General features: G+C 48.5%; 1 protein-coding gene and 1 long non-coding RNA gene across 2 annotated transcripts in view; both read right to left on the bottom strand.

Annotated features, from left to right (window-relative positions):
• LOC102495265 (angiotensin-converting enzyme-like) overlaps positions 1-369 on the bottom strand; it is a 24080-nt gene extending 23711 nt beyond the window's left edge. The window contains exon 1 of the mRNA XM_006146840.1: positions 208-369. Coding sequence (XP_006146902.1) covers positions 208-369 — 162 coding nt within the window. The remainder of the gene's footprint in view (positions 1-207) is intronic.
• A 1592-nt stretch (positions 370-1961) lies between these two features.
• The window catches only part of LOC102482340 (uncharacterized), a 19587-nt gene continuing 4544 nt past the window's right edge, over positions 1962-17004 (bottom strand). The window contains exons 3-4 of the long non-coding RNA XR_334292.2: positions 2615-2690; positions 1962-2268 (exon numbers count right to left, since the gene is read on the bottom strand). This is a non-coding gene — a long non-coding RNA (uncharacterized LOC102482340). The remainder of the gene's footprint in view (positions 2269-2614; positions 2691-17004) is intronic.

A 17004-nucleotide genomic window follows, 5' to 3' on the forward strand; every position in this document is an offset into this window, starting at 1 on the left:
GGGGGGATGGGGCTGGGGATGGGCTGGGACAGGCTCTCACGGAGGAGGTGAGAAGGCGAGCCCCTTCTTCTGAAGATGTTGAGGGGGGGGCGCCCAGCTGTTTGCCGAGACACCCGAGCCCGCCTGCTTTGCCCTCTCACTGCGGTCACGCTGCCTCGGTCCCGGGCCTCAGACTCTCGGTCTTTCCGGCCTGTCTCCAGGCCTTGCCTGGCTCCGGAGTGGCAAGCGGGTGCTAGCGGAGCGGTCAGCAGGCTTCGCTAATGCGGCAGGGACGGGGTTAATGTTGCCTGGTCCAGCTTTTCTCCAGGCCTTGGGAGGCTGTGGTGTAGGGGAGAGCTCTGGTTGGGGAGAGCTTAGGCGTCCTTGCATCCTCCGGGGTAGGTGCTGCAGCTGCTCAGAGCTGCAGGCTCACAGGGGGCTTGGGGTGTGGCGCTGCTGGGAAGGGGAAGAGTGGGGGAACTGTCCTGGGGGGCATGGCAGTGCGGGAGCTGGCACGCTCCTTCCCACTGGGGGCACGAGCTGTCAGTTGCTCAGCGGAAACAATCACATTTTCCCAATGGAGTCCTAGAACCTCACACTTGCATGCTTTGAGAGCTGTAAAAGCCCTGGAAATTAGAACAGCCCCCTCATTTTACAGACGAAGAAATTAAGACTCGGGCTGAGTGGCTTGCTTCAAGTCACTTCAGGTCTCACACTCCCCGGCAGTCTTTTTCTGTGTCATCCTCATGACCCCCAAGATGACAAGCACGGGGGAAGGAGAACGGGGTTGTCCTCTTGAGGCATGGAGTGGCTGTAGGGGCTAGCTCCTAAGCACTGTGGTGTGTCCCTGGAGGGGTTGGAGGACCTTGATGCTAGCAGATGTGACCAGGGTATGGAAGGTGGGATGACAGGGTCAGTCAGAGGCTGAGCAGAGGGGCAGGGAAGAAGTCAGCAAACTCAACCCATTTGGTGCCTAGGGACATTAGGGATTCCTAGAGTTTCTGGATGTCTGTGTGGGACTGTGTCTGGAGCCCCGAGGGACACGTGAGACTCACTGTGCAGTGTGGAGGCTGTGTGACCCCGTGTATCTTGGGTGAGATCTTGCTGAGCTGTCAGATGACATGGTGCCAGGGGAAAGGTGGGGAAGGAAGGCGAGGGAGGAGGAGGAGGCAGGGCCTTGTCACTAAATTCTTGGCTGAGAAGAAAGCCATGACAGGGCTGAGGCCTGATTTGCTCAGGATGGAGGACAGTCTCTGTCCTGCTCTGTGGTTTCCCTCCCAACCTTTGATCCCATCCACTGGACTTAGACAGCTGTGGACACCAGAAGACATGATACATTTGAGGGCTGGCTAGATGGGCCCTTGTGATCAGAGCAGCTTCATTGAGAGTAAGAGGCCAGGTCAGGGTGGTCAGTGGCCTGGGCTCTCCTCAGAATCACTCTGTGGTCAGGGGGCCTTGGCAGCTTGATTTTTCAGGCTTTGAGAGCCATGGGCTGTGTGTGTGTGTGTGTGTGTGTGTGTGTGTGTGTGTTGCAAGCATGTGAACCTGCATGCAAATGAACTTCTGGGAGGAAGCAGTCTTTCTGCTGATGGAGGCCTGGGTGGGGGAATTTTGAGAGTGGTCAAGCCCGGAAGGAGGGATCCCAATGTGTGTGTGTGTATGTGTGGTGGGGTAGGGACTGGAACAAGTTTGGGTAGAGAGCCTGTAATCAGGGAGCCTTGTCTACCATCAGCAAAGAAATGGTACTAAAAGCAAAGAGGAAGGAGTCAGTGAAAGACAGGTCAAAGGTAGGGTTCAGCTGTTTGTAGCGTTGTCTCTGAACAGCTCTTGAGAACCATGTCTAGGAGGACGGTAGAGTAGGCATTACATTCTGCTGATTCTACTCAGGTCTAAGGTGTGGCATTGTCCCCATGTCTAAAGTCCTAGGTCAGAGGCTAAATTTAGCAATGAACAGCCTGTGTCTCCACTTTGAATGTGGTCAGAGATAATTTAATCCTCACCCCCCACCTACCTCTACATGAAAGAGACTTATCCCAACACTGCTTGGTGGCATCTTTCACCTCCCTCACGGTCACATTTTATTATAATGGCTTGTTGAATTGCACAGGTTCCCTACTAAAGCATATGTTCTAGCATGGCCAAGACTGTGTCTGCTTCATCCTCTGTGCTTTTCTCAGAGCTTAGACCAGTGCCTGGTACAAAGTAGCCCCTCATTTAAGGAAGACGGAATGTGGAAGAAGGAATGGTCAGCATTCACATTCACACTCCTGCTGGTAAGCTTGCAGCCTCCTGCAAGAATAACATATGAAGATCTAAACCTCACTAATTTGGAATTTGCAATAATACTGACACTGCAAACTTAATCCCACTGAGTACGAATTAAAAATAACTTGTCTCTATATTTCTAGGGTCTTACTCATGAGGGAGAGGGATAATTAATAAAAATATACTTAACATTTGTTTAGTGCTTTAGATCTTTTCATTTGAAATTTACAATAATGTTTAGAGGTAGGGAAGAGATAAGGTTCTCTGGTCAGTCAGCTGCTCTCCCTTATCACAACAGTGGAGGATTCCAAATCCAACAGGAGGATGCCCTTACAAGATCAGTGCAAAGGGCCAAAGAGACATTACCTACCTGAGGAAAAGCAGTCTGCTTGGGAGATCTCTCTATCCCTTCAACTCTCTTCCAGGAAAGGATGGGGCACCAGTTACTACAATTTGAGGAAATCAGCCTTTAAATATATGCCCAACAATAGTATACAATTGAGAGTCCAGAAACAAACCCTTACTTTATGTTCAGTTGATATTTGGCAAGGGTGCCAGACAATTAAATGGGGGTAAGAAAGTCTTGTTAACCAGTTGTCTTGGGGTAACTGGATTTCCACATGCAAAAGAATGAAGTTGGTCCCCTACCTCGCACCACGCAGAAGATTTGACTCAAAATGGATCTCACTTAACATATGAACTAAAACCATAAAACTCTCAGAAGAGCACTTAAGTTTGTGTGATAAATCTTTGTGACCTTGAATTAATCAATGGTTTTTTAGATATTACACCAAAAGCACAGGTGATGGAAGACGAAAGTAGATAAGTTGGTCTTCATCAAAATTAAAACCTTTTTGTACTTTAAAGAATATCATCCAAAAAATGAAAAGACAACCCATAGAATGGAAGAAAATACTTACAAAGCATGTAAGTAATAAGGGACTTGGGTCCAGAATATATAAAGAATTCTACAATTCAACAATAAAAACCAAATACAAAATTTTAAAACGGGCAAAGGATTTGAACAGATATTTTCCAAAGAGGCATACTAATCACCAATGAGTACATGAAAAGATTCTCAACTTCATTAGTTATCAAGAAAATGCAAATCAAACTGCAATGAGATACCACTTCACTCCCATGAAAATGACAAAAATAAAAAAAGATAGTAACATATGTTAATGAGGATAAGGAGAAACTGGAACCTACATACATTGCTGGTGGAATTGTAAAATGCTACAACTGTTTTGGAAAACAGATTGTTGGTTCTTCAAAATGTTAAACAGTTACCACATGACTCTCTAATTCCACTCCTAGGTTTATACTCCAGAGAACTGAAAATATGTCCACAGAAAAACTTGTACATTGGTGTTCAGAGCAATATATTACTCATAATAGCTAAAAATTGGAAACAAACCAATGCCCCAACTGATAAATGGATAAACAAAAGATGGTGTATTCACCCAGTGAAATAGCTATTCGACCATGAAAAGAAATGAAGTACTGATACATGCTAATGAATTAACCTTGAAAACATTATGTTAAATGAAGTGAGCCAGTTATAAAAGGCCACATACGGGTCCAGCAGATGGCATGGAGGTTGAAGCACAGGATCCCACATGGCTGACTGTATGGTTTGAGTTCTAGACTGCTAGCCTGAAAACCATGCTGGATGTATGTAAGTGCACACCTAAAATCCTGAGAGGAGAGATCGTACCACAGCCATACCCTCTGGGGGGTGATTTCTCACTTTCCCTCTCTTTCTCTCTCTGTCTTCAATAAGTGAATGCATCTTATAACAAATTTAAAAACAAAAATAAACAAAACAAAAGCTTACATATTGCCTGAATCCATTCATATGAAATGTCCAGAAAAGAAAAATCTATGGAGACAAAAAACAGATTGCTAGGGGTTGCAGGGAGGAGAAAAGGGGAGTAACTACCAGTGGGTAAGGGGTTTCTTTTGGGAATGATGAAAATGTTCTGAAATTAATGATGTTTGTGTAATTCTGTGACTATATTAAAAACCACTGCATTGTACATTTTTAAATGGGTAATTTTATGGTACAGTCGGTTCTCCATATCTCTGGGTTCTGCATCCTCAGATTCAACCAATCATGGGTCAAAAGTATGTAGACAAGAAAAAAACAACGACAAAAAAACAAGGCCAGCCCCACAGTGCAGCGGTTAGTTGCTGTGCAGATGAAGCTGTAGGGCACATGGCCCACTAAGGGTTCAAATCCTAGCCCTGGTGGCAACATGCTAGGCATGCACATGGCCAGGGTCCTAAAAGGATGGAGAGTTGCAGAAAGAAGGATTGTGGCATGAACAACCTCCATGAGGCATGCTGTTTGTCTGTCTGTCTGTCTTGTGTGCATATACTCTATTATGGATAAAATAATTAAAAAAAACTAAAAAGACATATTTAAAAATTACAGTATAACATTGACATTGTACTAGGTATTGTAAGTAATGGAGAGATGATTCACAGTGTATGGGAGATTGTGCACAGTTTACATGAAATACGACATCATTTTATAAAAAGGATTTCAGCATGCTTGAACTGTGTTACCCATGGGAGTCCTGGGACAATTCCCTGCTGATAGTGAGGGACACCTTTATTTGAATTACACATCAATCAAGTTGTTTTAAAAATATATCCTCAAATGCTTAATTCCGTCACTGATGTCTATTAAGAAATTTCCTGAGGGACCAGCAGATAGCGTGATGGTTATGTTGCTGGACTCCCACGTAGTTGATGGCTGTTTAAGTCCTGGAACCAGCTGCTTAAAACTCACACTGGACACCTGTGCATGCATGCCCAAAATCTGAGAGAACAGAGGAGAAGGGATTGTGGTGTGGCCATACCTCCAGAGGATGATTTCTTGTTTTCTGTCTCTGTCTCTGTCTACAGTGAGCATATGTACTCGATAGCAAAAGCTCTCTAAAAATGAAATCTCTTGACCATTGATGGGCTTATAGGAGAGCTATATTTTTCTCACTGAACACCCACATACTCCTCTTTGATTGGCCCAAAACTGCCCCTCCCTCAAAGCCCAGCTCCAGTCCCAGATCCATCAGGAAGCAGCCCTGCTTCCCCAGCCCATGCTAATCTCTCTTCTGTGTTTATTTAGCATCACCTGACTGACTGCATTCTCTCATGGGGACCAAGAGCAAGGCGTAAGAGAAACCACTGGACCAGGAGCCAGAAAATTGGGGCCACGCTTGCAAGCCTTACAACTGGAACCGTCTAACTTTTCTGAGCCTCAGTTTGCTCGTGAACAGTGGCTATGCCACTCTCGACCTGTCCTCACATTTAATATTGTGGGAAGATGGCGGCAGATCCTTCTCCAGTTGTAAAGTGCCGCGCGAAACCGGATATATTTAATAGTGTCAGCCATCAGCTATCATTCCTTATATGCAAGGCACTGGGCAGAGAGAAAAGTATAAGGTTATTGCTTTCAATGTAAAAATTGGAATGAAGCAAAGATGAGCTTCTTTTCTCTTTTTTAAAGAGTTATTTATTTTAATTTTATTTCTTGTTTTTAAATTTACTGCAGGGCATATGCACCCACCAGAAAGACAGAGAGAGAGAGAAAGTGAGAAAGCAAGCCACCAGGTTCGGGATCCGAACCGCAGCCAGCCATGTGGGGGTCCGGCACCTCAACCACCATGCCACCTGCTGGCCCCAAAAATCAGCTTTTCAAGACTGAATGCGTGAGGCTGGTATACACAGTGGGTACTAAGGAGCAGGGGGAGGATGGCTCAGAGGGTCTGGAGGGGACAGGAAAGACAGTGTCCTTAAAGCGAGGCAGGAGTTAGCCTCAAAATCAGAGAGGGCACGGCCCAGGCAGAAGGCCTGAGCCAGCGTGAACATGGGAGTGGCCGGGACACTTGGAGGCCTAGGTGTGTAGGGTTAGATTCTACACCAGAGTTGTCCAACAGAGCCTTCTGTGAGGATGAAAATGTCATCCAACAGACAATCTAATTTTGAAACAGGTGTTGATCTAATTTTGACATTGATTTAATGTATTTTATTTAACCCAATATATTCAAAATAGTATTTCAACATGAAATTAATGTAGAAAATCATCAATGAGATATTTTACCTTTTTTGGTATGCTGTCTTAAAATCTGGTGTGCGTTTCACATATCTCAATTCGGATGCTAAATTCTTTGCAGAATGAAATGTAGTCCTACTGAAGCAGCATTTAATGAAACAAAGATTATGATTCATTTTTAAATTGTGTATTAATTTAAATAAGTAAAATAAAATTCTGTTCCTTGGTAGCTCTAGACACATGTGCTAGCCAGTCAGCACAGCCCCAGGGTTAATACACGTGGCAGAGGCCAAGCAGTGATACAGAAATGACGTAACTGATCCACACGGGCCAGGTCCCGGGTTTAGATTGCAGGACTTCTCTGAGCATCAGGTGTGAGTGATCCTAGCTGGCTGAGGCTGAAGGTGGATTGATCTGTGAGGACCTTATTGTGTATGTGTGTGTGTGTGTGTGTGTGTGTGTCTCCTTTTCTCTCTCTCAGAAGAAATAAGTGGATACACCTTATTATTATTATTTTGGCTATAGGGCACGTGCGCTTGCCAGAAAGACAGAGAGAGACAGAGAGACAGAAAGCGAGAAATCACCGATGGCCATGCCGCAATCCCTTCTCCTCCATTCTCCTCTCGGGATCTTGGGTACACACATATATGTGCCCAGCGTCAGTTTAAGCCACTGTGTCCGGGGCTCGAACCATGGTCAACTACATGGGAGTTCAGCGACATAGCCATTATGCTAACTGCTAGTCCCTATTTTTTTTTAAAGAATACATTTCTAGACTGAAGCTGGAGACAGCTTCTTCATCCAGACTTCCAGCTCAGACTTCTCTGGGCTCTAGGCTCACACCCAGCTGCCTCCCTGACATATGTGACGTATCTTGTCTAGGATCTGGATTGTGATGGTGATGACGACCACAAAGACCCTTAGATCCCAGAAGATCACTCTGCCATTGAGAAGGGAACCCTAGCTTTGTGAATTATGTTAGGGCTCAGCCGGCCCAGTGGGCTCCCTAGGGGTCTTTGGAGGTCTGATAACTGTTTTCGAGACCTCAAAATATCTCAGTGAAATCAGACATGTACCCCAGGTGTGTGTGAGCGGTAACCACAGCATCACGCCTTGTGTTTACCAGCGCTCTCCATCTCATTGCAAGCGAGGTGACTTGGATTAATTGGTATTTACTGGATCCCCTTTAGGGATCCCTTGGCCCTATTGGACACTGGGGACTGGGCTGTAAGGAACCCCAGTCCGGCTCCCATGGAACCCACGTTCTGGGCGTGCACAGATGAAGCAAGTAGATCTGTGTCTGGGATTTTGACCATCTGCCCAAGAGCCCATGAGGAGGGGGCTAGGGCATGAGGCGGAGAGCGGTCACAGGAGGGCTAGTCTACACCGCGTTGGTGGGGAAAGCAGGACCCTGTGGGAAGCCAGGGCAAATCTTGCACATATCAGGGCAGGGCTTCTCTGACGGGCTCAGGCACCTGCTGGGGCTGCCTGTGGGTGTGCAGAGGAACCAGGCCCAGGAGAAGGATCGTTTGGAGAGGTTGCAGGGCACGTTTGTATCTCGTCAGCCATAGCAGGGACCCGTTGTCCTGAGAACTCAGTGGACTCATTAGGTGTTAGAGATAAGCTTTTTTTTTTTTTTCCCTTTCCTTTCCTTTTTTTTTGGAGAGATTTTTGCTATAGGGAGCGTGCACTTGCCAGAGAGACAGAGAGACAGAAAGCGAGAAATCACCCTCAGGGGCGATGGCCACACTGCAATCCCTTCTCCTCTTGGGATCTTGGGCACGCATGCACATGCCACCGGGTCCGGGATTTGAATCGCAGTCGACTACATGGGAGTCCAGCGACATAGCCATTACGCTAACTGCTGGTCCCACAAGCTTTTAGTTTTTAAAAATGTCTTCTTCCTATGTAATATATGATTATATGTGCACGTACATATGCATCCTGTATATATGATATCTAATACATATACCTTATGAAGCATAATCAAAAGTGAACTTCCATAAACCACTGCCCGACATTATATTCAGCCTCATCCTCTTTCTCATCTCCCCTCCCACATGTACCCATTGACTCCCCCAGAAAGCTGTGGTATTATTTCACATTATTATTCTCTTCTCTCTTTTCCTAATTAAAAAACAAATGCAATAGGGTGCGTGGACTCATAGGAGAGACAGGCAGAGAGGGAAAATCTCTCCCCATGGCCACGCTGCAACCCCTTGTCCATTCTCCTCAGGACTTCGGGCATGCACAGGTATCCAGCATGCTTTTCAAGCCGCTAGGCCTGGGCCTTGAACAGCGCCGTTGGTCATATGGGGTTCAGCCTGCTTAACTACCACACCACCAGTTAGCACTACTCTCTCCTCAAGTTTCAGTTCAACACTTTGTAACTCTAAACATCACACTGTTTATCTTGTTTCAGAGCTAAAAAAAAGATATAACTTACCCATAAACCCAAGAGAAATGAAGACACATGCGGATGCAAAGACTCACACACAAAGTAGCCCCGGAAACGTGGAAACCACCTAAATGTCCATCAACTGCTGAACACGGGTGGACAAGATGTGTTGAATCCACATGATGACATAGAATTTGGCAATAGAAAGGAACAGAATTCTGATACATGCTACAGCAGGGATGAACTCCAAAAACACAATGCTCAGTGGACGAGGCCAGACACAAGAGACTATGTGCTATACGATTCCATTTATATGAATACCCAGAAAAGTCAGATCCGCAGAGACAGAAGGTAGCTTAGTGGGTGCTGGGGGCTGTGGGTGGGAATTGGGAGTGACGGCAAATGGGCATGAGATTTATTTTGTAGGTAACAAAAAGGTACTGAAGTTAGATAGTGACCATAGTTACATCCTAAATAAATTAATAATGACTGAACTGTACACTTAAGTGAGTCAATTTTATGTAATTTATTTTTAAAAGTTTTTTTTTTAAAGAGAGATTTATGGTCTAGTGTATGTGTGCTTGCCAGAGAGACAGAGAGACAGAAAGTGAGAAATAACTCCCCAGTGGGGATGGCCATGCCACAATCCCTTCTCCTCCAGTCTTCTCGTGGGACTTTGGGCACACACGCACACACACCCAGCGTGAGTTCCAACCCACCAGATCTGGGACTCGAACCATGGTTGACTATGTGGGAGTCCAGTGACTAAAGAGTATGCCATGTACTACTGCCTTCTTAAAGGTTTTTTAAAAATAAAAAGCACCCCATTTTGGTTTTCTGAGGCTTGATTTTCATTCTCAATTGCCTGTTTCGGTGACTCCTTTGGTGGTTTTGCATGGAGCGCTGTAGCTCATCCATTTCCATAACTGCAATGGTCCATCACGTGGCCTACCACAGTTTATTTCCTTGATCTCGTCATCACTGGCCACTTGAGTTGCTTCTTGTTTTTCTCGATGCAAAATAAGTTTGTGCATGTCTCTTTGGTATATGTGTTATTTTATGTCTGTTGAAGCTAATAGCAAATAAGAGGGCTTAAGTATTGAAGATCTTTTTATTTAATTTTTGAGTAATTTGTTATTGTATCTTATAATAGCATCATTCTCCCAACAAAATGGAAATTAAAACAAAAACAGAACTGGTCCTTCTCACAGTTTGAGAAGTGCTGCTTTAAGGAGTCTGCTGAGAATTAAGTTACTAGGACTAGCCAAGCCGCGGACGTTCAACAGAGCAGGAAGGTAGGAGGGGGCGGGCAGGTAGACGGCGGAGCAGCAGTGAACCATGACTCTCTGGAGGCTGACCCACACGGGAAGGTTCTGGGTTTATGTCTAAAGACCAGCCACACGTGCATCCACCCATAATCCAGGGTGGCTGAGGCTGGGGTGGAGTGCACTATCGCAACCTTGCGCGGGCTGCAGTCTGCCTGTCTCCCTCCCTTTCTACCTCTCACTCATGGAAAAAATAAAACTTTCTTAAAAGTTCAAAAGGGAGCCAGCAGGTGGCATGGTGGTAAGTCTGTGCGCTCCTACATGACTGAATGTGGTTCAAGTCCTGGATCTGGTGGCTTAAAAATCTTGTGTGTGTGTGTGCACTCGCACATGGGTGTGTGCATCTCTGAACTCCCAAGAGGAGAGTGGAGGAGAAGGGATTGTGGTGTGGCCACCTCACCATGGGGAGGGGTGATTTCTTACTTTCCCTCCATCTCTCCCTATCTCTCTCCAGTTAGTGAGTACGTGTTTCCTATGGAAAAAAAAAAGTTCACAAGAATCCAAATATCAAATTGCTTTCTAAAATAGCTGTACTGATGTTCAGTGGATGAGCCTTCCAACATTGCTCCACATTTTCACTGACACAATTGTCTAATTCTAAATATTTTCTAATTCGGGGGTCATTCCCTTGTTGCTAATGAGGTTTAACATGTTTTTCCACATAATGGAGGGATTGTGCTTCTTCTGTGATAGCCTTGTTTGTTTCTTTTCTTTGTTTTTAATTTGCTACAGGGCACGTGTGCTTGCCGGGGACAGAGAAAGCAAGCGTCCCTGGAAGATGGCCACATCACAATCCTTTCTCCTTCATTATCATCTTGGGATTTTGGGGTATGCATGCACATGTGCTCAGTGTGTTTTTCAGGTCACCAGATCCAGGACTCAAATAGTTGGCCATGTGAGATCCAACCATTTTAACCACCATGCCATGGGCTGGCCCCCCATAGGTTATTTGATATATTCTGAATTTAAGCCTTTGTCATTTTTGTTTTTCAAACGTATTACAGGTCTTGTTCTTAATTTGTGACTTGTGAATTTCCTTGAAGTTTTTTTTTTTCCTCTTTGTGAGAGAGAGAGAGAGAGAAAAAAAAAAAAGAGAGAGAGAGAGAGAGCAGAAAGACAGATAAGGTGAGAGAGCGATTCTTTTTTTAAAAAATATTTATTTCATTTGTTACTATTATTATTATTAAATTTGACCAGAGAGAGAGTGGGAAAGTGAGAAAGCAAACTGCCAGGTCCTAGACTCGAACCATGGTCAGCCACAGGGGAGTCCAGCACCCCACCACCATGCCACCTGCTGGCCCAAAAGAGAAAGATTCTTGACAGAGTCCCATCATGCTGCAATCCTCCTACACCAGCCTCCCAAATAGCTCTGATTCCGTACAGCGGAACCTGGGGCTCTCATAGCTTCCAGCCTTCCAGGTGGTGGCTCTGTCTGTGAGGCCCCAGGGCTGGGCCTCCTTGGGTGTTTTCTGAAGAACTGAAAGTCTTTTAATGCCAGTGAATTTTACTTCTTTTCTTCTCTGGTGAATACTTCACTTAGGCTGTTTTCCTGGCCTTAGCTCTTGCCTGGCTCTGTCTAATCAGCAGCCCTTTTATTTATTTATCGGAGAGGTTTTTGCTATAGGGCATGTGCACTCCCAGAAATACAGAGAAAGACAGAAAGCGAGAAATCACCCTCTGGGGGAGATGGCCATGCTGCAATCCCTTCTCCTCTATTCTCTCGGAATCTTGGACACACACACTCGCGCGCACGCACGCCAAGCATGTGTTTAAGCCACCAGGTCTGGGACTCGAACCACGGTTGGCTACATGGGAGTCTAGCGACATAGCCATTCCGCCAACTGCTGGCCCTTTAACCCACATGCTGCTGCATGCAGCCTCATCTCAGCTCCACCTTATACTCGGGAGTGTCTTCTGGAGCGGATGTTTTCACCTCTGAGTCTTTGCTGCAAAGACCCCGCTTGGTCTGCTTGCTGAACCCCAAGTCATTCCCCAAACCCAGCATCAGACTGATAGCAGCTACGTTCTAGATGGCTGGAGTCAGATAGTCATTACTTTGAGTAAGTGCAACTTATTTAATAAACACAGTATCTCAAAACGTTCCTTCACCACGGGATCCTTGGAAGGGGAAAGGGCTGGGAACCCCTGCTCTCCTGTTGGTGCATATCCTTGACACCACGCGGCCTCAGCGAGAGCACCTGGGAGGGCAGGGCGCTCACTGCACGGTGGGCAGGGCTACTCGGGTTGCTAGGAACTGCCTTCGCGTGCTAAATGTGCCCCCGCCTCATCACGTACTGTCTCCTCTCTGCTCTCGAGGGAAACTTCTTCCCTTTGACATGGTGACCTCCATTGGTGGAGGTCGTGTTTCCTTTTCTCCAGGAGAAACACATCGCTTTCCCTGATTCCTGCGGAGCCCCAGTCATGCTCTTGCAAATGGACGGGGGTTCTGTGAGTCCCTCGGACACCGTGGGGCCGCCTCTGAGAAAGCCCAGGGCCGGTCTGACAAGCGCAGGAGCCTGGATCCACTGAGGGGGATCCTTTCCCTGCAGCTGAAGAGGGTCGTGGCTGTCCCGGCAGCCTCGTCATCCAGAGGCTCTTAGCAGAACCAGTTGATGAAAACCCTCAGATCTTTTTCCTGTGAAAAATAGCCTGTTTGTTTATGTGCCCATGACCCCGAATGCAGACTGCCAGCTTCTACCTCACCGCCTTTGCACTCACTGAGCAACCCTGCCTCCTGAGACCGCTTTCTTAACTTCCGTCTCATTTGAGCCCTCCTCCGCCCTGCTTTAGGTCAAGCTCAAACTTAATATGCATGACACTGTTTTCAAAGATTGTTGACATGCGGGGGAGGGGAGGCAGGCATTCAGCCTTTAGCGGGTGCAGAGTTGCGGTTTTGGGAGACAGATGGCAGTGATGGTTGAACATCACGATGGAGCTAAATGTCACTGACCGGTGCACACCAAAGTGGCTAAGATGGTGAATTTTAAGTCATGTGTACTTTAAAGAATAGAAAATAAACAGAAACACTTGTCGACACAGCAAGTCCCCCCCGCCCCCCACCCCGCCCCGGGGTGGACAAGTGTTCTTTCAGCAGCCTCCAGTTTTCTCTGCCCAGGGCGTCAGGCAGACTCCCAGGGAGCAGGGGCAGGGGAGGCATGTTTCTGCATTCCAGGCCCAGGCTGCAGCTCCTGCGTTGGGCCGTGTGCACTGACAAGCCCTCTCTGCCTCCAGGCCAGGAACATCTGAGTAATCTGACTCATATCTGTCCTTTCCCCTGTTGCCTAATCTGGCCTGGTCTTCATTAAAAGCATGTCCCTCTCCTTCTCTCGGTTGCTCATTCCTCTCCTTGGTTTTCCTTAGACCCAGACAAGCAGGCCCTGCACCTGCACAAGGGCCAGGCTGGTCTCACCAAGACCCTGGATGTTGAATCAAGCAATCCCTGAAGAGGTGGCCAGATGGGCAGGGTAGGTTCCAGCAGGCTGGGGGGTTGGGGTGGGGAGGTTGTCGCTTGGGCTGAGCCCTGTCAGGAGGGCTGGAGCGAATCAGGCCTGCTATTGGAAGGCTCACATGTCCAGCAGAGAGAACAGAGAGAAATGGCCTCTCAGCACTGGGACGGGAGCTGAGTGTGAGAAGGGGCTGGCTGGATGGAGGCTGCCAGACCAAGGCAGGGTGCCCAGACTTCCTCCCGAGGCCCTGGGGGCCGCAGGTTTCAGACTGGGCGGTGCAGGACCACATTTGTATCTCACAGTGATCTCTCCCACCACGAAGAAAGACAGGGGACATGGCCCGGGGACCAGTGAGAAGGAAGAGGAGTCTGAGGGAAGCCAAGGGTTCAGAGATACACGGGGTTGGGGGGGTGTGGGGTGGGAGGGACTGGATGCAGGGGTGAGGGAAGAGGAGGATTTTTGTGAGAGGAACATGCTAGAAATGGGGCTGGGTAGTGGGGTGCAAATGGGAGAGAAGGGAGGTGACAAATGTGGCTTTGGCTGTTGCAGGGGCACCTTCTGCCCCAAGGCCACTTCTCTGCCCGTCGCAGGACCCCTGAGAACCCTCTAGGCCCAGCATGTCGGCGAGCTTTTCCACCTTAGTCCCCACTGGGTGAGTGTGGAGGGACAGCAAGAGCAGCCCCCAGGGGACAAAGAAGATTCAAGAGACTACCCAGCTCTGAGCCCAGGACCTTCTTCGAAGCCAGACCTGGTACTTGACACGGTGGTGCCCCCTCCCTCCATTTCACCAATGCTGACCACCCCTCCATCAATCAGGTGCTGGGGCTGCAACTGTATGTGATGTTGCTAGGTGCGTCGTCTGGGCCAGGCATCTAAGAGCTTTACATATACATACCAACGTAAATACATACATACATACATACGTACATGTGCCAGAGGGCCTGTGTGCTCTCCTCCAGGGAAAGACAGAGAGATGGTCACAGCACAACCCCCTTTCTCCAATTCTCCATCTCGTCAGGGCCCTGGCCACGTGAACAAGAGCCCAGTGTGAAGCCCATGGGGCCAGGACTTGGACCTGGATTGGCCAGGTGGGATCTGGCTTCTCCTGCACAGTGCCTAACCTCCGTGCCGTGGGGCCTGCCATGCTTAGTATTATTATTATTTTAAAATTATCTATTTAATTTTATTTATTCATTCATTTATTTACTTTGACCAGAGAGAAGCAGAGAGAGAGAGGAAGTGAGAAAGCAAGTCACCAGATCTGGGACTCGAACCATGGTTGGCCATGTGGAAGTGTCCAGCGCCTTAACCACCACGCCACTTGCTGGCCCCGCTTAGTATCATTTTTAAAGACAAGATCTCTCTATGGTGTAATCCTCCTGCCTCAGCCTATGCAGCTGAGACCACGGGTATGCACTGCTGGGCCCACCTTGAAGGGCAGGTCGGAACCAACGCGTGCCTCCCGTGTGGCCTCAGCCAGCAGAGTGGCTCACACTACACAGCTGAGCCTGTTCTTAGCCAACCCTGGACCTTAAGCCTATTGCTCCTGGGTTTGCCTCTGGTGAGGCCCAACTCCCCGGCTGCTGTCCCCAGGTGGCCATGCACAGAGACGCCCCCACCTGTACCCTAATGCTCCTCCCACCCTGTGCTTACTTCCTCCTCCTCCTCCCCTGCACTTCTCCATCCCCACTGCCACTGCACCGCCTTGGTGCAGACCCTCAGCATTTCTCTCGGCCCCTCCTTTGGCCTCCCCTGTCAGTCCTTTCTCCCACCGTCTGTTTTGCACGTGGCTTCGAGAGTGTTCCTGCCAAAGCTCTGTGTATCACAGCGTCCAGCCGCCTAGAACCTGCCCCACTCCTCCTCATCTCTAGGCACAGGGTCCAAAGTCATTCGTCTCCTCCTTATGCCCAGGTCCTGCCCTATGGTCACAGGTGCCTCTATCAGTGCCTCTGAAGGCCAGCCTACTGGTGGGGCCGGCCTTGATAAAGTACTCTGCAGTCAGCAATAAAGAGAGAAAAACAGGAGGACTGAAGCTACCAGCTACGTCAGCTAAGTCCCCAGTTGCCCTTTCTTGATCATTATATGAGAGAAAAAAGAAAAAAAAAAAAAAAAAAAAGCAGAGGGTTGGCCCTCTCGTGCAATGGTCAGTGTGGTGCAGAGAAAGCTGGATCCCACATGGCTGACCAGAGTTCGAGTCCCAGCCCTGGCTCGAGAAAAACATTGGGTGTGCACGTGTCTGCCAGGATCCTGACGGGATAAGGTTTGGAGGAAGAGGATTATGCTGTGACTAGTCCCCATTGCAGGGGAGGGGGCTTTCTATCTCCCTGCCCCATGCGTGTGTGCTCTCTGATATTCAAAAAAAGTTTGTGTTGGGACCAGCAGTTGGCGTAATGGGTATGTCGCTGGACTCCCATGTAGTTGATTGCAGTTCGAGTCCCGGACCCAGTGGCTTAAACTCACGCCAGGCGCGTGTGCGTGCGTGCCCAAGACCCCGAGAGGAGAATGGAGGAGAAGGGATTGCAGTGTGGCCATGCCACCTGGGGGGTGATTTCTCGCTTTCCGTCTCTCTGTCTCTCTGGTGAGCGCACGCGCCCTATAGCAAAAACCTCTCCAAAAAAAAAAAAAAGTTTGTGGAGAGACGGAATAAAAGCATGGCCCTGATAAAGTGTTCAGCAGTGGGATCCAGCTGTCTTAACCAGCGTGCAGCTGTAATTTAAAAATGTCCTCGGTAAACTCTAATAAAAAGTGTTTACAACTCTAGTCACATCCACTTTTGTCCCGACAGTTTAGGGGTCTACGGAAGCTCACCTGTGTCGGACAGACCCTGGTCACCCCGCCATGCCTGCTCAGGTCAGGCGTGCTCATTGCTCACCTCCCTCGTGGCAGGTTTTCCAGCTCCTTCTTCCCCCAGGCCCACCCTCAGCCCATGGCACAGCGCTCAGCACATGGGCACCCCCACAGTTGCTGTCCTGGAGTCCGGCCTAGCCCTGCCCCCTCACATACAGAGCAGGTTTGCTAAAAGCCTGACCGAGAACGAATGAACCCCAGCCTCCTTCACAGTGGTGGTGAGGGGCCGGGATCTATGCGGGGCCCAGGTCTCCACTGGCCTCTGCTGTTTGTGCCACGGCTCGCCAGGTGCTGCCTGCCTGCCTGGCCCTTGGCACCCAGGAGCTCTCTCCCATTCTGAGGGCTCCAGCTGGATGCCGAGGACCCTCCCCACTCCCTCTCCACCAGGCCCAGCTTGGAGCTCAGGGGCTGGGGCGCCTGTCTGGCCCTAAGGCCCGATGACCCCGTCAGCACCTGTGTGTATCTTACTCATTGTTCCCAGAGAGGGGCCAGGAAACTGAATGACACCACCCACACTCCGAAGAGCTGCTTTCCAGAAGCCCAGGGAACCTCAGGTCAGACAGGAAGACGAAGATGAAGGACAGGGAGAGAGACCGTGGGAGAGAAACAGAGAATGTGCACACGCAAGAGAGAAACCAAACCCTGTCTCTCTGTCTGGGCCCGAGTAGAGAAGGGGCGGGGGGG

Source organism: Tupaia chinensis, unplaced genomic scaffold, assembly GCF_000334495.1.
Source record: "Tupaia chinensis unplaced genomic scaffold, TupChi_1.0 Scaffold000187_1, whole genome shotgun sequence".
Taxonomy (NCBI): Eukaryota; Metazoa; Chordata; class Mammalia; order Scandentia; family Tupaiidae; genus Tupaia; species Tupaia belangeri.